A 21,278-nucleotide genomic window follows, 5' to 3' on the forward strand; every position below is an offset into this window, starting at 1 on the left:
GAGAGTCCAAAATTTAAATTGAAATTATTTTCTAAAATTCTCCATGCATTTTCACTCCTCTCAATCCCCCCCCACCCCTGTTTCTATAAGGTAGGTTGGAAAGCTGATGCCTGATTCTTTTTTTCCCCAGTCAGCACCTCAGACTTCAGATCCTTTTGTTTTAAGGTTCTTATAAGATGCTGGGAAAGCTTTGAGATTCTTCTTCTTGACATTTTCCATGAGTAGTTTTACCTCAGACATAAAAACGCATGTTCTTTCTAATCATCTTTCGCACTTATGTGGGAGAGAACTGAGGGCCCAAAGCTTGGCAGCCCCAAGACCCAAGTGTGAACACACTGCAAGCCCATTGCTGCTACTTTCCAAGGCATCTCTCCATCACAGCTCCCAGAGAAGGGACACCCTGGTGTTGTCTTTGCCCAAGGATGAGCCAGCTGCTCGGCAATCGAGGGTTTTTCCATTTTATGAAGTCCCCCCTCGCCTCTTTCACACCTTTCCTGTCTTGTTCTTGTGTTGTCCATAATGCAAATTACAGAATTGTACAAAATCTATCAGATTTACCTATTACCGACACAAAATATTTTTGTATATATAAAGAAATAAAGACTTATTATTGGGAGAGGCTGTGGGCTTTCTTTCCATCACTACATCAGATGTAGTCAGTGCAATGGGGCAGACAGGTTTTCTTCTTTGGGAGGGTAGAACCTTGTCACCTGAGACAGATGGCACGGTCCCATGTGCCAGACTGGAGGGGGACCAAGGCAACCCAGCCCAGCTCAGGAATGCCTCCTTACCTTCAGAAATAAAGACAAAGGCACCAGACCCACCTGTCTGAGCCCAGGTGGGCGGCGGCTGATCCTGATGGTGACCAGGGAGTAGTGACGGGTCACTTGGAAGAGAAGTCAGAACAGAGACAGGTATTATAGTCCCAGTTTTATACATTAAACATCTGGAATGCAAGGGGAAATAAGACCACTGTAGACTGTACACATGCCCACATGATCTCTCGATGATGCACTGTCAGGATCAAAGAGGAAGGCAGGACTCTGCTGGGAGGTTGTCCCATAAGTGACCTAGGGAGTCTCTGCACACTCCAGGTCCTTTGTCAGTCTCCACCAGACAGATGTCATCTCAATGGAAGAACAGAAGTGTCCTCCTTCCCTTAGGGTGGTGAGGGGGGAGAGACAGGCTGGCCACCTCCCCAATCTGTGCTGGGGCCTAGTGCCCTGAATGGGCAAGGCGCAGGTGCTCAGACCACCTCCACACAGACTGCGCTTTTCTAGTTGGATTTTTGTGATTCCGGTGTTGAAAATGTTAGGAGGCTTTTACCAAAAGGGGAACCCTGCCATGTTGTCCTGTAAAAGGGAGCCCTAGCGAATGCGGGAAAATCACCTTGTGGTCATTGGTCTGGTGAGGTCAGTGTTTTGGAATGAAAGGTTCTGGAGGTGGGGCTCGCTGGTGCGTGCGGGACCGGACGCCCAGCAGTCGCATCACTTGGGCCTCTACCTGACCCGGCATCACTTGCCTTTTCCTTCCAAAGCACAAAGGCCGCTCAGGATTATGTAAAGAACGAGGGGAAGGTACCGGGGCTCCTTAGTGATGATGGCTTTCACAGTCGACTCCTTTCTTTCCAGGCTGATGTTGGATAACGCAAACAGCTCCTGCACAATCTCAAATCTCTCTGCGTCCTCAAGGGGGGCCAGGTGCGGATCTCCCAGTTCAGAAAAGCCATCAGCAGATGTCACTTGAAGCTGTAATTACAGCCACCTATTAGGGAGCTAATGCATTTATCTCCTCAAAGCAGGAAAGCGACAGTCACAGCCTTTAAACAACCGTCTAGTCTCGGCTCCAAAAAGGGGAAACGAGCCCAGAAAGAGGTGCTTTTTCAAAGCCGCGATTCTGCTGCCTCCAGTGGCTCCCTCCACTGCCAGAGCTGAGGGTCACACACGGGATGCAGAAGGGATCTGGGGGGCTGTGGAGGGCAGGTGGAGGCCTGGCAGGGTTGTGGTCAGCTAGATAGGAAAGGGCTCTGAACCCAGGCCCTAACTCCAAATTCAGGCTTTCAATTCACTTATTCTCTGCCTAGAATGAGTCCCCCTCCTCCCCACAAACAGGGCACACACAATTTGGGGTTCCTCCATGGCTCAGCCTCTTTACATGTGGAATCAGGGAAACTAGCTGACAGGGATCAAACCCTCAAATGGAATGGGTAAGGGGAGGTGAAAGCCACGAGGTCTTTGCATAAACAAGCACCTTTTTTTAGTACTTTGCTAAGAGATTTGATGACCTGGTGAATGCCGAACACTTCCCTTTCCCTTCCATGGGGGAGGCTGTTATCAGAGAGCAGAACCCTGAGAAGGCCAGGAAGTCCTCAGCTAAGAGCACAGGGCCTGGAGTCAGGGAGACCAGAGTTCAAATCCAGCCTCAGACACTCACTAGCTGTGGGTCCTCATCCTAAAGTGGGGATTATAATAATAGCACCTCCCTCCCAGGCTGTTTGTGAGCATCAGATGAGATGATAGTTGTACAGTGCCTAGCACACTGTTGGTACTTCTTCCTAATTGTCTGTTCTCTCTTTGATAACTCTTTTTTTGTGAGGCAATTGGGGTTAAGTGATTTGCCCAGAGTCACACAGCTAGTAAGTGTCAAGTGTCTGAGGTCGGATTTGAACTCAGGTCCTCCTGAATCCAGGGCCAGTGCTCTATCCACTGCGCCACCTAGCTGCCCCTCCTGTTCTCTCTTTGGATCCAGGGACTGTCTACCCAAGGACCAGGCTGTGCCAGTGACCAAGGAATACAGAGAATGGAGGAAGTCGTGACCCAAGCACGTTGTCAGGCTATACTCTCCTCCCACCCTCCTAAAACTTCAGTCTTTCCTGATCCCCCTTAATTCAAGGGCCTTCCCTCTCTCACTGACTTGCCATTTGTCACGTATACATGTGTGCATACACACGTGTGCATCTATCTTGGTCTCATCAGAGGGTGAGAGCTCCCTGAGAACACTGCTGCAACCCCACCCTTCTTTATGTCCTCAGCGCCCATCTCCCTCCCTCGGATGCAGTAGGTGCTTAATGAGTGCTGTCTGACCTTAAAGCTCAGGCACCACCACCCCATGGATTCCCCCCCCCCCATCACTCTGGGTCCATGTTCTTGCCATCCTCAAATGATTCTGTATTTACTGATCTCCTGCAGGTCTTGTCTTCCCCCAGCCCAATAGAACACGCCCTCCTTGTGGGGAAGCATCTGGATGGTACTAAAGAATGCTTCCCCATCAGGGCCCAGCACGTGGCTTCCTCCCCAATCAGCCTAATTGGTCTCACCTGGGCCAGCCTGATTCAAGCACTTGGATGTACTTTCCCTACCACCATCAGCCATCTAGAAGTCTCTCTAGCTCCTCCCTGCCCTGACTCACCCCCCCACCCCCCCACCCCCGCCAGGGGAGCAGCCAGCGGCTCAGGCACCTCCACCAAGGTGCCCCAGTGAGCTCTCCCCATCCCATGTGGCACATCCCCTACACGGGCCATCGGACCCATTCCCAGGGGCCTCCCACAAAGGCTGCTTTATGAATGACCCAGTTTGGTTTTAATAAAGGAAAAGTTTCACCTTGATTCCCTAGGGCTGAGCATCTAACTCACTTGATGACATTTCCTGAAGGGACCAGGCTAATGTCACTCTCCCAAGAACAAGTAAGAAGGGGCCCTCTGTGGCTCAATAAGACAAAGCCAACAATTCTAATTTAATACCCTTGTCATCTCAGTGTGGAACAGTGAATTAGCCTGCCTGTCCTGAGCATGACAGACACGTCAGGCCACAGCCCCCAACCTGTGCTGGCCAGGAGCCAACACAGACTCCAACAGACTCATGGTCACGGGTCCTGGGTTCAAATCCTAGCTGTGCCACTTTATTGTCTGGCCTTCGGCAAGGAACTTTGCCTCCCTGGGCCTCAATTTCCTCATCTGTTGGCCTGGATGACCTCTGGTGTGTTGGGCCACCCTCCCCACTCAGCTCCCAAGGTTCCTTACCAAGTGACACAAAGCCGATACCATGCGGAGCTTGCAGCAAGTGCCCATCAAGGCTGGAGCGTTGTCTGGCATCTCTGCAAAGACAAAAACAGTCACCGACAGAGGACAACCACAGCCTCTGATTGGCGATCAGACTGAGGCCCATGTAAGGGGTCTTAAGGCTGCTGACACAGGCCCTCTCTCATTCTGCAATCCCCAAGCCAAGCCAACCAGCAATGGTATGCACCACACTGGTGTATGCACCACCCTGGGCCCATGCCCTACACCACCCATGGAAGTCACAAACAGACATCTCACGCACCAAAATATTTACAGCAGCATTTAGTGCCAGGTGCCCACTGCTTCTGAAAGGGTAAAACAACCATGAAATTAAGCATTTATTCAGGGCTTACTGTGCTATAAACACTGGGAATACAAATACAGGCAGAAAGCCCCTGCCCTAAGAACATTACATTCTAATGAGGGAGAAAACACCTAAGGAACCAGTGGGGAGAGGAAGGAAATGTGCCCACATGGGGAGAAAAAGGGGGCCTGGGCAGAGCCAAGAGTGTGCAGGGTTGGAAAGGGAGCCCGGAGGAGAGGGCGAGGACAGAGGTAGGGGAGGGAAAAACTGCGCTAGAAAGGACAGAGAATCAACAGGACTGAAAAAACAAGACTGAGCGTCGCACGCTCCACAGTCATGATGTTGAGACCTGCCGGGAAGTGGCCACCAAAAGAAGGGGGCCCTTGGCCCCAGAATAAGCAACAAACCACACAATTATTTGGGGCCAGCCTGAAATCTTTGTGCTTGTTTTTGTTGCAAATTCAAAGGAAAGGGAGAGAGGGGAAGGAAACAGAAATGGGCTTCCTTACCACCTCGCACAGTGACACTCCCCCACGAGTGCTTTCTGAGCCCTTCTCAGCCTCTTGCAATAATTAACACCTTTATTTATAAAAGGTGGCTTCTCTAGGGATGGTGTCAACCAGGATAAACACCTGGAGGGCAGGAGAGGGAAGGACCTGAAGCCTTTCCTGCTCAGTGTGGGCAGAAGCTGCTCTGGGGGTGCAGGGTAGTGAAGAAAGGACCCTGAGCTCCTGGGAGGCTTTTCCCAAGCTGCTGCATGGCAGCTCACCTCCCCCAAGTCCACTCTGGGACCCGACAGCAAGGTGAGGTTCCTATGACAAAGAGACTCCTAAGCAGAACTGGGAGAAACTTTGGTGTATCCTGAGCAGTGTCAGAACTGCACACACCACCTCCCAGTGGGTCACCCTTCCACTAGAGGGGATAAGACTTTGTTATAAGTCCTGCCACCTGCCTGATCTCAAACTCGAGACCTCAAGACCATGGAGAAATTCTCTGGCATCAAAAAATAAGGGCATTTAAAAGATTTAAGTGTCTACTCTTTGCGACCCACTATGTCTTGTGCCCTAGGAAGCTGCCCACCCTTCCTAGCACAAGTTCCAGCAGGAAGCATCAGGGTTGTCTGGAAGAACAAGTACACTATAAAGGCAGAAGTGAGGGATTCTGGGACTGGCCCTGCCATTAATTAGCTCTTTCCTCAGTCAAGTCACAGCCTTCCTTGGGGTGGAGTGGGGTGGGGGTAATTAATAACTATTCTATTCCTTCACAGGGCAGTTGCAAGTTTGGAATGAGAGACTGGACCACTATCCTGTAATTTATCTCAGATTTCTGTAGCACTGGACAGCACCCAGAGTTCTTTTCACACCCTATCTCTTTGAATTCTTGTGATAACCCAGTGAAGAAGGCAGACAGAAAACTCTCCCCCAATTAGAATTCAAGCTCTGTGAGGGGAAGGAGTACAGTGCCTAAGTACAGTGCCAGGCTATTAACAGGCATTCAGCACTTACCTCATAGGGTTGTTGCAAGGATCAAAGGAGACAGTGATAATAACTAACACTTCTATAATGCTCTGTGTCAGGTACTTGACTAAGCACTTGATAAATGTTATCTTATTAGGTCCTCACAACTCTTCAAGGTATGTGTTATTATTATCTCCATTTTACAGAAGGGAAAACTGAGGCAAACAGGTTAAGTGACTTGCCTAGGGTCACACAGCTAGTAAGTATCTGAGGCAGGATTTCAACTCAGGGCTTCTTGACTCCAGTTTTTAAAGCTAAGCAAACTTGAGGCTGAGTCATGAAATGACTTGCCCAAAGGGAAGTCTCCACGATTAAACTCCTTCCACAGAAAGAGATCAGGACCTTGTCTGTGTCTTCTAAGCAGATAGCTACCTGGAGCACTGCTTGTGTTACTGAGCAAGTCACCTTCTTGGTGCCTTAGTTTCCTCATCTGTAAATTGTGAGAACTGATCCCTAAGGAACTTTCCAACACTAAAGCTCTGGTCCTACCTGTCAGGGGCAGCCCTCTAACCCTGGTCTTTCTGATGCCAACATCAACTATTCTCCACTTTGCATTATGCCTCACGTAGAAACATTTAGCAAATGGAAACAACAAACATGCCAGTCCATTCATCATTCTAACACTTTTTGTGTATCCCAGGAAGACATAGAACATTCTGATGAATTTGGTGAACAGGAAGCAGAGACAGAAGAGATGGATATTAATGAAAGAGCCTTAAACCAGGACTGACCTTTAAAATCACCAACATCCACATACAAAGTGGCTGTTTCTTGGAGCAAATGAAATTTGTTTTCCCTCCAGTTTAGTTTATACTCTAACATCATTATCTCATTGAAGCAGCTATCTGGACAGAGCTTCATCATCTAATAATAATAATAATAACAATTTAAATCATCAAATAATCTAATCATCTAATAATGACCCTTTAAATATATTAGTGCCTTTGATCTTCTCGCTCCTATAAACTGTCTCCTTGGAGAGCCCTGGGTGCTAGCAGGTCCTCCTTCCAAGACAGGTCTGGGGACAGACGGGGACATCCATGATCAGAGTAACAAACTCCAACAAATCCCAGAGTTCCAGTATAATCTGAGTTACATTGGCCATAGAGAGATGGAATTGTTTTTGTTTTAAATCACAGCATAAAGACCATCTCCTATGATATAGAAAGGTCACAATCTGCATTCAAAGAGTCTGTCCAGTCCTGCTTTATAAATGTCCTATCTCATAAATGAATGAATGAATGAATGAATGAATGAATGAATGAATGAATGAATGGATGGATGGATGTCCTACCTCATTTGGATCCTCATAACAACCCCATGAAGTAGGGGCAATTATTACCCCCATTACACAAATGAAGAAACAGTTAGATTGAGGTGAGGTGACTCACCCATAGGGCTAGTAAATGTGTGAGGCAGAATTTGAATCCAAGTCTCCCAGATTCCAAATCCCGCACTTTTTACATGGCTCCACCCAGCCATCCAGAGTCACATTCTTTCTGCCTCCCCAGAGCTTGACACAATGCCTAGCACATAGCAGACACTTAAGAAATGTTTATTGATTGATTGGTTGATTCTGACAGAGAGTTAAAAATTAATGTGTGAGGGGCAGCTAGGTGGCGCAGTGGATAGAGCACCGGCCCTGGAGTCAGGAGTACCTGAGTTCAAATCCGGCCTCAGACACTTAACACCTATTAGCTGTGTGACCCTGGGCAAGTCACTTAACCCCAATTGCCTCACTAAAAATAAATTTAAAAAAAATTAATGGGTGAGCTAAGTAGGGAAGCAGGGACTCCTAAGAGAAGATCACAGATTTTGGAGCTAGAAGAAACTTAAAAGGAAGATTAGTTTTCATTTTACAGGTGAAGAAACTGAGGCCCAGAAGGGAAACTCAATTATGTTCAAAATTCAGCAAGATGTTTTAAAAAAAAAACAACTGTACATAACTGGGCTAGAATTTATTTATTTATTATCAGAGAAATTTTATTTTTCCCCACTTATGTGTAAGGACAATTTTTAGCATTCATTTGTTTAAAAAGTGAGTTCCAAATTTTTTCCTTCCTCCTCTCTTTCACCTCCGCCCTCCCTGAAACAGTAAGCAATTTGATTTAGGCTACACATGTACAATCAAAAATTTATTAAGCAGTTACCGAGTGCTAGATGGACACTAGGTGGCGCCATAGTGCATAGAGTGCTAAATCTTCATATCAGGAAGACTCATTTTTCTGAGTTCAAAGCTGGCCTCAGCTATGTGATCCTGGGCAAGTCACTTAACCCCATTTGCCTCAGTTTCTTCATCTGTCAAATGAGCTGGAGAAGGAAATGGCAAAGCCCTCCAGTAACTGCCAAGAATAACCCAAACGGGGCCATAGGGAGTCAGACACAACCGAAATAACAACAAACGTGCCAGCCCTGTTCTGGGAGCCGGAGGCACGAATGAATACAGCTGCTGCTACTTTCGGGGAGCTCACACTCCGGGAGATAAGAAGGGCCAGAGGCTAGTGCAGGCAGAGCCCCTGTAAGCAAATGAGGGGGAATGGAGAACAAAGCAGAGCGAGCCCAGTAAGCGCACAGAAATAGCCCAAAGATCGACCCGGGAGTGGCAGGAGCCCCCTGAGAGTGGGGGGGGGGGGAAGGTGTGGATGGAGTTAGGGGCTGGGGAGGGCAAGGTCTGGAGCCAAAGGTCTGACCAGGAGTGGAGAAGAGACCAAGAAGGCGGGCCTGGCGCGGGAGGGAGGGCCGACAGAGCCCGAGGTGTGGGGCAGACCCAGCCGGAGCTCTGAGCCCCGGGGGAATCGCCCCAGACCCCTGCCCGGTCCCACACCTGGAAGGCTCCTTCCTGCCCTCCCCGCCCCCCCCCCCCACTGCTCCCGAGGCTCCCGTCAACCCTCGCCTCAAACTCCACCTTACTGTAGTAGGAGCCCCTTCCTGATAACAAATAGACCCGCATGTTTCGAGCTAAGCACTTTATAAATACGATCTCGCAGATTCTCGCCACAGCCCTGGGGGGTAGATGCTATTATGCCCTACATTTTACAGGTGAGGAAACTGAGGCAGATAGCGGTGTACTTGCCCGGACAAGGTCCCACAGCTAGTAAGTGTCTGAGGTCGGATTTGAACTTGGGACGGTCCTGATTCCAGGTCCAGTGCTTTATCCACTGAGCTGCCCCAATCCTGGATCCCCCAAATGGCAGTGCCTTCTCCTCCGGGTTACCTTCCATCTACTCTGAAGGCATCTTGAATGTACCCCGTTATTTACGTGGTCTTTCCTATTAAACTGGGGGCTCCCTAAGCACAGGGACTGTGTTTACATCCCCAGCACTGAGCACAGGGCCGGCACACAGCAGGCATTTAATTAATGCTTGTTTAACTGACTGAGACCCTACTCCTGGTTTGATCCAAAGCCCTCGGGTTTCAGAGCTGGTGCTCTCCCTGCTGCAGGGCGCAGCAGCAGATGAAAGGGAAGGAATGACGGATGGCTCATGTTTGACCAGAGAGGGGCATGCACACCGGAGCTCCAGGGCAGCGTCTTAGGGGAAGAGCCAGTTAAAGCCATGGTCAGACTTTGGGTCTGAGTGTCTGAGGCCAAGTAAAGAAGGGCCCGGAGGAGTTCATGAGACAGGATGGGGTGCGATGAAATTTCCCAGGATATGGAGGGGGGTGCGGACAGGGAGAGAAAACATCTTGGACCCCAGTGAGAAAAGTCAGACGTGACTGGCCCAAGGTCCCACAGCTACGGGGGCCCTGGCTGGACTCCAGCTCCCCTCATTCCTGGCTGGTGTGATTCTGCTAAAGCACTCCACACACACTGCCTCTATTCTGGGCTCTCTGAATGACAACCTTTATGGGGGACCCCCCAAGTTTCCCTAGTGATGCCATGGAGGGAAAAATCCAGGGAGACCAAGCAGGCCCCGCTTTGTTCCTTTCATCCCTTCTGGGGGGCGGAAAAAAAAAACAAAGTTTCTTTTTAGAAGGTGCCTGGTCTCCTGAGAGAGGAGTCTCTTGCTTTCTTAGCTCTCTCTGTGGGCTCGGAAAAGGGCCAGAGGGAGTCCCTGGCAGTCCTTCTGGGGTGGCCTGATGCTACAAGTCCATGCCAGGGACCCCACTCAGGAGGGGGCCCACTAGGAGCTGCCATTACTCCTTTCTTTGTTCCCTCCCAGCCTGCCTTGTGGTTAACCATTCAGCCTCTAGCTTTCCTATAGATAAGCCATGCACATTTGTACATGGACTTGTAGTACCCCCAGAATATAAGCTCCCTGTGAGTAGCAATGATTTCATTTTTTGTACCTGGATCCCTGGCACCAAGCTTGGCACCTGGGCCAAAGCAGGTCCTGAATAAATGCTCATTGACTGACTCACTGACTGACATCCTTGCAGGAAGCTGTGCTGTTCCCTATCCTGGGTCCCTCTTCCTCATGACTCCCTGGGTAAGAGGTGGCTGGATGAACTGTCCTCCTATAGGGAGGCACCAATGAAGCAGGTAGCAGGGCTTGGGTGGCCCAGGGATAAAAGGAGATAGCTGAAGTTCCCCAGCTCCAGGGGTCCCCAAAGTGAGGCTCCTCAGGATGGCTCAGAAACATTCCCTGATTTGACATTCAATGCTATTAGGGTGTGGCTGCAGGGACTTGACTTTTTTCCACTGTGGGAAGGGATGGAGACACACACTTAGGAGGAAGAGAGGAGACAGCCTTCCTCAGTCTTTGCCTACGGTCTGTACAGTCCAGCTCTCCCACAACAATTCAGACGGACTCACCAGAAGACTCACAGACTGAAACCCGAAGTCAGTTTTCCAGGCACAGGGCATGGCTTTTTTTTCCCTTTCTTTCCCATACCTGCCAGGGCACTGATGAAGAAGTGGATGGCAGACAGAAGCTCCTGATCGCTCTGGGGATCCCGCCACACCTTCAAATCCTTCTGCACTTGGAGTCCCGCCAGCCCCAGGAAGGTAGTGAGCTGCTGCTGTTGGAGATGGCTCAGCTCTGTGAGCATCGTCAATTGTGCGCTGCCACCCTCGAAGACGTCATTGAGCTGCAGGTAGAAGGAAGGCAAGAAGGAGATGTGTTGGTGACCAAATGCTCGTTCATTTTGAAAGCAAACCAGCTGATAACTCTGGCCAGGAATTGGGATGAGGACACTCGAAGCTTTGGAGAGCTAAGAAATATAAGGAACAGGTCCTTTTGGTATCCCCCTTCTTTCTCTCTCTCTCTCTCTCTCTCTCTCTCTCTCTCTCTCTCTCACACACACACACACACACACACACACACACACACACACACACTCACCCATTCACACTCACACCTCCCCCTATAAAAATATATACAACGTGAATATTTTAAAGACTACAGCTATTTTTAAATAACCAAACACTGGGGAACTAGTTTCCCTTATGGAAATTGTAGGTTTAAAAAAAGCATAATCGATTTCGGAAAAGAGGGCGGGGCAGCGACTAATTTTCTATAAGGAAGAAAGAAGTACAAGTCAGACACACAAAGCAGCATGGCCACAGAAGCCTGCTAATGGAGCAGAGGCAAAGGCAAAGGCAGCCCATGTCAGACATGACGGGGTTTTGCCTTTGGGTCTAGACATCACAGCCCTTACTAGTTTCAACAACAGGCCCCCTGGTGGGCATCTGAGTCCAACCAATGGATTCCACCAGAGAAAGAGTAACCATAAGAAGGGGGAAGCTGGTTAGAATTTCCTCGAACCCACCCCCAAGCCTCAGTCACATCTGTTCGCTGATGGATTATTGAGCATCACTTCCTCTCACACACACTCTCCACTGCCATCCAACCATCCCCCTTCCTGCTCACTGTATACAACATTCCATCTTCCCCTTCCTCAATTTGTACAGGCCAGTCCCCAGGCTAGAAATGCTTGCCCTCTTCACTTCTGCCTCGTTTTCCCTCAAGTGCCACCTCCTCCAAGAAGCCTTCTTTGATTATCCCAGTTGTCAATGCTCTTCCCCCTAAAATTGTTTTGTACTTAAATATTTTGCAAAGATTTCTCTGCATTCATGGAGAAACAGTGTTATGGAGGTATTATGAAGCTGTCCTCAAAGCCAGGAAGTCCAGGGTCCAGTCCTGCCTTAGATGCAGACTCAAGGCTCTGGTTGAGTCTCCCAGTGACAGAGAAGGTGCCAAAAGGTGCCAACCTGCAATTAGGGAGGGGTTTCCTCACCTGGAAGTTCCCTCTACCAGTGAAATCACAGGGCTAGACCCAGTTCTCACCTGTGTACTTCTCTGCAAAATGAGGGGCTGGACCCAATACCCTCAGGGGTCCCCTACACCTCGAGGGCTAAGATGCTCTAGTTCCTGGACTGACTCCCCTCCTGCCCCCACTGCCAGTAGAATTGAAGCTTCTAAAAAGTAGGGTCTTCCTTCTTGTTTTGTGTCCCTAAGAGGCGCTTAATAAATGCTTACTGGAAGGGAGACTCATTCTCCAAAAGCAGTCCTAGGCTTTCTACACTGAGGCTTGTTTCCCCACCATTTCTTTCCTTTGGAGCCTCTGACAGGGCAGGTGAAGCTCTTTACTCGGCAGGCTGGGGCATCTGGGGGTGAGAGAGAGTGAAGGGAGCCTGCTTGGCATTTCAATTTTAAAGAAAGGCTATTTGGGGGTGTAAGACTCAGGGGGCTGCTAAGCCCCAGAGCTTGGGGGCCAAACAGAGGGTGTTCAAGGTGGATCCCAGCCCCAGGGGCAGGTGCTCTATTGCCACAGCCACAGGCTGGGGGCATAGCTACCGGGCTCCCTGGCATGGTCTGATTCTGACAGGAAGAAAACCTGGAATGGAGAGGTATTAAATCAGAGCTCCACAAGCCTCTGCAAAAAAATAAAAAAAAATAATTAAAAATCAGATGGATTTACTTTCACCCATCAGTCACTTTAAGTGAATGAGAGCCATCCCCAGGGGCTAGAGAGGAGGCTGTTTGGCAGCCGGCTGGCCTTCTGCCATGGGCACATTATGAGTTTTCGGGAACATCGCCTCACCAGCAGAATAACTAAGAAAGAGAACAAGGTCCAGTGCCTAGTATTCTGTGCCCAATAAAGCCAATGGGGCTTCCTGGCCCTGCTGCCCACCTCCTCTTAATGTTCCTACCATTCGAAGGCATGCAGCTGCCAGGGATGTACTGTTAGTCCTTAAAGAAATAAGTTAGAAAAAGAATCAATCCAAATTACGAAGGGGGAGACAACAGCAGCTGGCAAATGCATAGGATCTCAGCAATAGAGCTGAAAGGAAAGTTAGCAGTCATCTAACCCAGTCCCTGCATTTTACAGGTAGAACAGCTGAGGCCTAGAGAGGTAAGTCATCGAGTCAGGGGCAGAAAACACACTCCAGAAGGTCAGCTGGTCCATCATTGCAGGCTCAGAGCTTGGCCCCTAAGCAGGAACAGGGGCTGGAATAGGGCCTGGGAACTCACTGAGATAGGGAACTGCCAGGCGAAGAAAATCCCTCAGCCAATGCAGGTCAGTACTTTCTCTGCATCTTATAGCCTTGGTTGCCTAGAGAACTGAGAGGTAAATGACTTTCCCAGAGTCACACAGCTAGGATGAATTAAAGGTGGGACTTGAATCTAACCCAACCTGGTTTTGAGGTCAGTTATCTAGCCACCACACCACACTGTCTCAGTCACCTGGTAAATGCTTAATATTTCTTTCTTTCCTTCTTTCCTTTTTTTCCTTCCTTCCTCCTTCTCCCTCTCCCCCTCCCTCTCTCTCATTCATTCATTCCTGTTCCCAACATGTGCATGCCCAATGATCCCCAGAGAGATGGTGTCACAGAACCTTCAAGATGATCTATTCAATCCTGTACCTAAAACAAGTATCAGTCAATCAACAAACCCTTATTAATCACCCACCTTGTGCCAGCAACTGCTTACTAATCACCTATTATGTGCCAGACCTTTGCTAGGGGATACAAGAACAAAAACAAAATGAAAGTCTGTCCTCAAGGAACTTGCCTTCTTTGGCGGGGAACAACATGTACATAGAGAAGTTTGGACAAAATAAATAACATAATACTAGCTAGCATTTATATAGTGTTTTAGGGTTTGCAAACTGCTTTGGGAATATCTCATTTTATCCTCACAACAACCCTGGGAGGCAGATGTCATTATCCTCATTTTATAGGTCAGTGAACTGATGCAGACAGAGGTTAAATGACTTGACCAGGGTCACATGGCTAAGAAGTATCTGAGACCAGATTTGAACTCAGGTCCATCTCACTCCAAGTTCAGCACTCTTTTCACTGCACCACCTAGCTGCCTTTAAAAGGTAATGGAAAAGGGGCAGCTAGGTGGCACAGTGGATAGAGCACTGGCCCTGGAGTCAGGAGTACCTGGGTTCAAATCCGGCCTCAGACACTTAACACTTACTAGCTGTGTGACCCTGGGCAAGTCACTTAACCCCAATTGCCACACACACACACACACACACACACACACAAAGGTAATGGAGTCAGGGCAGCTAGGTGGCACAGTGGATAAAGCACCAGCCCTGGATTCAAAAGCACCTGAGTTCAAATCTGGCCTCAGACATGTCACATTCACTAGCTGTGTGACCCTGGGAAAGTCACTTAACCCTCATTGCCCCACCAAAAAATGAGTGATGGTAAAAGGTAATGGGGTGGAAGCAATAGCAGCTGGGGGAGAGGGGGAGAATCAGCAAAGACCTCAAGTAGTATGTAGCATTTGAGCAGAGCTTTGAAGGAGATAAGGGGTTCTCAGACGCAAAGATGAGAAGAAAGGGTACTCCAGGCATGGAGCACAACCTGTGCAAAGGCAGAGAAGTGGTAGATGGAGTCAGGGATGAGGAACAACAGGTAAGCCAGTTTGGTGGGGGTGGGAGTGGTACTTAGCTAGAAGGGATCTCATTGGTCATCCAGTCCTGCCTTTGCTTTCTAGACCTGAAGAAAGTAAGGGAGGCCCACAGAGATTAAGTGAATTGACCAATGTCACATTTAACACATTTTAACAAGTGTTAAAAATCACACGCCCAAAATCATCAGTTAAACTTTCTTTTTCAACCTTTACCAATAAGGAACCCTCCACCTATTGGGGTAGCCAATTCTACATCCAGAGTAGTGACCAAAGTGGGGTATCAAGGCAGTAGGGAAAGGACCCTGGATTTTAAGTTGGAACATCAAATAATGAAATGTCTAAAGCTAGAAGAGACCTCTGAGATCACCTTGCCCAATGCCCTTGGTTTACAGATGAGGAAACTGAGGCCCTGGGCTTCTCTCCTTTCCTACCTGTATGACTCACGGCAAGGAATGAGAGGGTTAACGAAGACTGTCACTTCCCTTCTGTCTATGTATCCATTTCCCCTAAGGCCAGAGTCTGACTCAGCTCAAAGACTTTTTAAGCACCACTTCATGCCAATCACGGTTGAGAAAGTATAAGAAGTCGTGAGGCTCTAAGGCCCTTTCCCTTACCACGGTGTCCAGGACCACCACCAATTCATCATTGAACAGGATTTCCCAGAGGATTTCACACAGAGCTGCTTGGTGTTGCCCTGACAGCGCCACAAAGGGACGGAAATTCCTCTCCAAGAGCAGTATCCCTGTGAAAGCAACAAGAGCATGCAGACTGGGTGCCAGCCTGCCACCATCCTCCGCCAGGAGAGAACGGGGGCTCCAGCTTCACACAGCCCCTTGTCATCCTTCCTCTCAAACATTTCTCACACTGGGGCCCTGAGACCCAAGCCAAATGGTCCTCTCCAAGCCTGCAGCACTCTGCCCAGATCCCACCCACGGGGCGGAGGAAGAGACAATGTTGACCTTGGAGCTTCATTATTTTTCTTTATGAGAAGCAACCATGGGGATGTTAATTGGGTCAGATCAATTACTTGTGATTTCTGGGGAGATTCTGTTCTGTTTGCCTCAGCATAACAACAGCACCTACCTCCCAGGGCTGTGGTGAGGATCAAATGAGATAAGAATTGTAAGTCACTTAGCACGGTGTCTGATGGACAGGCAGCACTATCTAAATGTTGGCTGTTTTATAATTATGAAACTATACATGTGTGTATATACATATATTCATACACAGAGGTGTATACAATTTACTATACACACAAATACATAACTTGGTATTTACTCTGCACATATTTTGTACTGTTTGGCCACATGTTGTATCTCCCCAGTAAAATACAGTGTGCCCCCAAAGTCTTCTTGCCATTTTAAGCTTTGCTGGCTTTAATAACTTAAAACAGCACGAAGACTTTGAGGACACCCTGCACATACTCCCTGAAGGCAGAGAGAGTTTGGCTTGGTTTGATGTCTTCAGCACCTAGGAGAGCGCCTAGCAAATCAGCTCGAAGCTGAAATGGCCTTCGAGACACCTATGGGACAATTCTCTCGTTTCTCAGATAAAGAACTAGAGGTCAATACAGAAGAGTGAAAGACGGCAAGACCTTGAGGTCACCATGTCCATCCCCCAGGGACAAGTTCATCCGCCTCTGCCAACCAGTTTCCTTTCCCACCTGTCAATAAGGGGTTTAGACTAAATGACATCTTAGAGGTCACTTGAAGTGAGGTGGCCTGTGAGAGGGGAAGGATCGCTGCTGGGCTCAGAGTTCGAACACCTGGGTTCCAATGCTGCCTCAGACACTTACTGGCTCTGTGACCCTGAGTAAGTCACTTAATCTGTCTGCCTCAGTTTCCCCATCTATAAAATAGGGATAATAATCATACCTACCTCACAGGCTTGTTGTGAGGATAAAAAGAATATAGGTAAAGAATTTCGCAAGTCTTACAGGGATGTATGGGGTGGCACAGGGGATAAAGCACCAAGCCTAGAGATAGGAAGACCTGAGTTCAAATCTGGCCTCAAACACTTCCTAGCTATGTAACCCTGGGCAAGTCACTTCACCCTGTTTGCCTCAGTTCCTCATCTGTAAAATGAAATGGAGGAGGAAATGGAAAACCACTCCAGTATCTTTGCCAAGAAAACCCCAAAAGGTGTCACAAAGAGTCAGACATGACTAAAAAGAATGACCGAACAACAAAGTGCTATATAATTGTGAGCTATTGTTACTGTCTAGTTCAAATCTAAATCATGGAATAGCTCCCAGATGGATAGGCACTTCAGTGGTCTTCTAGGCTAACCCTTTCTTGGATAAGAATCCTCACTCCCCCAGCTCCAAGGAGTGCTCATCCAGCCTTTCCTGGAAGGTCACTAATGAGGGGGAAGTCCCTTTCACTTGGGGACAGCACATAGGGCTGAGGATACCATCAGCCTGAGAAGAGGCTGTCACCCCTCCAGACCATTCTCCTGGCCACAAGCAACTATGAATTTGCTTTCACTGTTTCACTATTAAGGACCACTCCACCCCAACCCATTTCTTTTCCATCTGATTGTGCTCAGACATCAACATCCTGAGATCCCACACCCTTCCTTTGGTTGTCCCATCCAAAGTCACATTTCTCTAGCCACATCCCCACCCCCACTTGACATCCCTCTGGATTAAAATGGCTGGAGGTGCTAGGTGGCACAGTGGGTAGAGCACCGGCCCTGGAGTCAGGAGGACCTGAGTTCGAATCCAGCCTCAGACACTTAACACTTACTAGCTGTGTGACCCTGGGAAAGTCACTTAACCCCAACTGCCTCGCCAAAAACAAAAAAGGGCTGGAGGCAAAAGAAGTGTCAGTAATGGGTGCCCAGCCTCTCCCACTCCACCCAGCCAGACCCTTCCCTGCCATGTGGTAAATTATCTGAAAGGGTGCTTGGTGAGGCTGACAATGTAGTGCTGGTGCTAATGCTGGCAGCGAGGCCAGGAATGTAAGAAGAACATATGCACAAGCCCATGTTGCCGCTCCTGCTGATGACTAGCTATTCTTAGCAAGGCTTCTGTGGTTTAAAAAAAATTAAGCCTCCCCCCCACCTCCATCTCCATTAAACACCAAACCCTTTCCTCATCCTCTCTTTATAAGGAATTTAAGACCCAAGGTCTCTGAATTATGGGGTCATAGACCTAGGGATCTCAGAAGCCAACCCCTCCAATCCTCTCATTTTACAGATGAGCCAACTGAGGTCAAAAGGAACTTTAAGAGGCTTGTTCGGGGTCCCAAGGTAGGATTTAGAGGAGCGAGGGACCTTAGAGGCCATCTGGACCAACCTCCTCATTTGAAGGGAGCATCAATAAAATCAATTTTAAGAAACAAAAATAAAATGAGACATCACAGTAAACCATTTGGCAAGGACACTTCCTTGACTGAGTGCCAACTTAGAGACTAATTAAGTCACACGTTGCTCATAATACCGTGTTTTAAGGAGCTTAATGGCCCCTCAGTAGGCATGAATTTTGCAGCCTCAGAATTCCCATCCACAGAGTCCAGCACAAAAGGGTAGGTGAACTCTCCCAAATTTCCAGTATCCAAGTGATTGTGGCCATCTGTATCCTCTTGCTCAAAGCCACCTCGTTTCTCACGCAGCAAGCAGAATTCTGTTGCATAGGGATATAAGATAAGAAAGCCAGTGGGGTCAGTGTTAATGGATGTGCCTTAGGGGAAAGGGGAGAGAGGGTGGTATATGTCTGTGTCTGAAGCATTTTAGCTTTTCCCTGGCTGTCCCTTCCTGCTGGGAGAAAAACCTTCCATCTATGTGGATGCCACCATATGGACATTCACTGAACAAAGAAGGGGGCATAACTCAAGAGCAAAGCAGGCTGCTATCAAATGAGAACAGCCAAGGAAGGGCTCAGATTGTGCATCATCCCTCCCCACCCCAACCCCCCTGCCCCACACACATACCAAAAAAAAAATGCAAGTGCTTCAATGGTAGGGATATATGGCTGCCTGAGTAATGCTTGCTCAATTGAACTGGACTCTGGTCTTAGACCTAGGGGGCAGCTAGGTGGTGACACAGTACACAGAGCACTAGGCCTGGAGTTTGGAAGACTCATCTTCCTGAGTTCAAATCCAGCCTCAGACACTTCCTAGCTGTGTGACCCTGGACAAGTTACATAACCCTGTCTGCCTCAGTTTCCTCATCTGTAAAATGAGCTGCAGAAGGAAATAGCAAACCACTCCACTATCTTGGCCAAGAAAACCCCAAGGGGGTCATGAAGAATTGGACCTGCCTGAAACAACTGACCAACAAAACCTTTGACCTGCTTCACTCCTTAGACTAGAGTTGGAGTACTCCAGTGGGGAAGCTCCAACTTTGAGACAGTCACATGTAGAAAAAGAGCCCCGCATGGGAAAAAATAATGTTCTTAGAAGTCACAGATCTGGAGCTGGGAGGATCCTTTACGTCCACCACGTCAATCTTCTAATTTGACAGATGAGGATCCTAAGCCCCAGAAGCGGAGTGATTTGCCCACACAGCATGGAAGTGCCAGAGCCAAGATTCAAACTTGGGTTTTCTTACTCCAAATTCCACCCTCTTTCTCCAAGTCTCAACAGTCTCACTTCTGCTGTTTATAATGTGTTATGATGTGGTAGATTCTTTCTCTAGGCTTCAATTTTCCCATCTCTAAAATGAGGTGAGGGCAGGCAAGATAATCTCTAAGATCCCTTCCTAGCTGTGAAAGCATATTAAAAAAACCTCCTTCAACTGAAACAATTATATAGTATTTAAAGGCCTTTTGGAAACTTTGAGAACAAAGATGAAGGTAATGGGAGATATCTCACTGAGATAGAACTCCAACTGTCCTTATCCATTCAGAAAGGATTTTAGGGCAGAAGCCTAGTCAATAAATGAAGGGAGTAGTCAAACAAATTCTATTTAAAGAATAAGAAATTATTATTTTCTGGAATGTTAACCCCCCCCCATTGCACTTTTCTTAAGAGCCCTACAAACATTACCTTGGATTGTCTTGGTGCCATTAAGATATCCCGGGGTATGGGGACACATCTGCCCATTTAGAAATTGTTCTCCCTAATGCCTGGATTTAGAATGCTGTTTAGTGAACACGGACTGTTTCTTGCCTACTCTGCCTAACGTGCACTGTTATAATAGCGATATTTTTTTTCTTGACCACAACCAGCCAGCCAGCCAACCACTTACAGAGAAGGGGATGTGGACCTAAAGTCACCAGCAAGTAGCCAGCGTCTTACATTCTCTCAACCTCAGGAAGCTCTCTGGGACTAGCCACCTAGCCTTTGGTGGGTCTTGTTTATAATGGTAGATCCTGGATGCCCTGATGGCTGTTTGTATGTGGAGTGGGAGGGAGAGGAATGGGAGGGAAGGAAGGGGAAACACAAGGTTTATTCTAGTTCCTGGACTCAAGGGAGAGCTGACAGCTTAGGAAGGGATGGATATGACTTCAACCCAGATCAGTAAATGCACAAGGGCATGCACAAGACTATTTGAGAGACAAGGTTTAGTAGGCAAAGTGCTGGACTCAACACAAAAAGACTTGGCTTTGAAACCCACATTACTAGCTGTGTGACCTTGGACAAGTCACTTCATCAGAAGCCTCTGGCTCAGTGACAAATCCTTGCCACTCACTAACCTGGGCAAATTTGGGCAAGTCATTTGTTCCCTTCTCTGGGGCTCAGTTTCTTCATCAGTAAAACACTAGGCGTTCAATTACACATTTACTGAATTAAACTAAGTAGACACTGGATAAACAAATTCAGTCTGCATTGACTAGTCACCTATTACTTGTGGGTCAAAGTTGTAGGTTCTAGGGATATGAAGATGAAACCAGATGAGGTCTTTTGTTTTGTTTTGTTTTGGGGTTTTTTGTTTGTTTTAAGCTTATTTAGAATGTTTATTTTCCCAAATTGCATGTAAAAACAAATTTTAACATCAGTTTTTTACAACTTTGTGTTCCAAATTCAGATGAGGTTTTTTGGGGTTCTTGGGGAGCTTACAATCTAATTGGGGAAGATAATAAGATAGGAGCACAAATAACCATAACAGAGAAAGGAATAGCCAAGGAGGATCAAACTGAGAGTCAGAGAGACTTGAGTTCATATCCTGCCTAGGAAATTCTATGTGACCCTGAATAAATTTCTCAGCCTCTCTGAATTCTTGTCTCTTTATCTATAAAACATCAGGGTGGAACCATGTAACCCCCACAGTCCTGGCCATCAATGCCCACTAGAAGTCATTAATGAGCTTGGGTCATGGTTAGGGTGGGTGCCAGATTACAGGGAATTATGTGGGGATGATTGAGTAGAGATGAGAGTGGGAACAATCCGTGGAGATAGATTTGTTAGGGTTTGGTCTTACAAGGGAGGAGGCAGTTAGGGTCATAGTTTGAGGAGGGTAACAGGGTCAAGAGAAGGTTGTTTTTGCTTTTCAATTTTAAAGGAAATGTGAGCAACTCTGTAGCCTAAGGGAAAGGAGTCAGTGGTGAATGAGATCGAAGGTACAGAAGAGACAGATCATGGAGAAGGCTGGATTTTGACAAAGAGGATACCATGGGTAAGGGCATAGAGAAGTAGGAGAGGTGA

The 21,278-nt window shown here is 47.8% G+C and overlaps 1 protein-coding gene across 3 annotated transcripts in view; it reads right to left on the reverse strand.

Moving 5' to 3' along the window:
• GSDME (gasdermin E) overlaps positions 1-21,278 on the reverse strand; it is a 63,137-nt gene that overhangs the window by 1,157 nt on the left and 40,702 nt on the right. The window contains exons 7-12 of one of the 3 annotated variants that reach the window (XM_043969115.1): positions 18,134-18,316; positions 15,306-15,433; positions 10,711-10,906; positions 4,019-4,092; positions 1,582-1,748; positions 825-886 (exon numbers count right to left, since the gene is read on the reverse strand). In XM_043969115.1, coding sequence (XP_043825050.1) covers positions 825-886; positions 1,582-1,748; positions 4,019-4,092; positions 10,711-10,906; positions 15,306-15,433; positions 18,134-18,316 — 810 coding nt within the window. Of the gene's footprint in view, positions 1-246; positions 887-917; positions 1,749-4,018; positions 4,093-10,710; positions 10,907-15,305; positions 15,434-18,133; positions 18,317-21,278 lie in introns of those variants that run through there. The other 2 variants (XM_043969114.1, XM_043969116.1) reach the window with 2 other exon arrangements.

Source organism: Dromiciops gliroides, chromosome 5 (assembly GCF_019393635.1).
Source record: "Dromiciops gliroides isolate mDroGli1 chromosome 5, mDroGli1.pri, whole genome shotgun sequence".
Taxonomy (NCBI): Eukaryota; Metazoa; Chordata; class Mammalia; order Microbiotheria; family Microbiotheriidae; genus Dromiciops; species Dromiciops gliroides.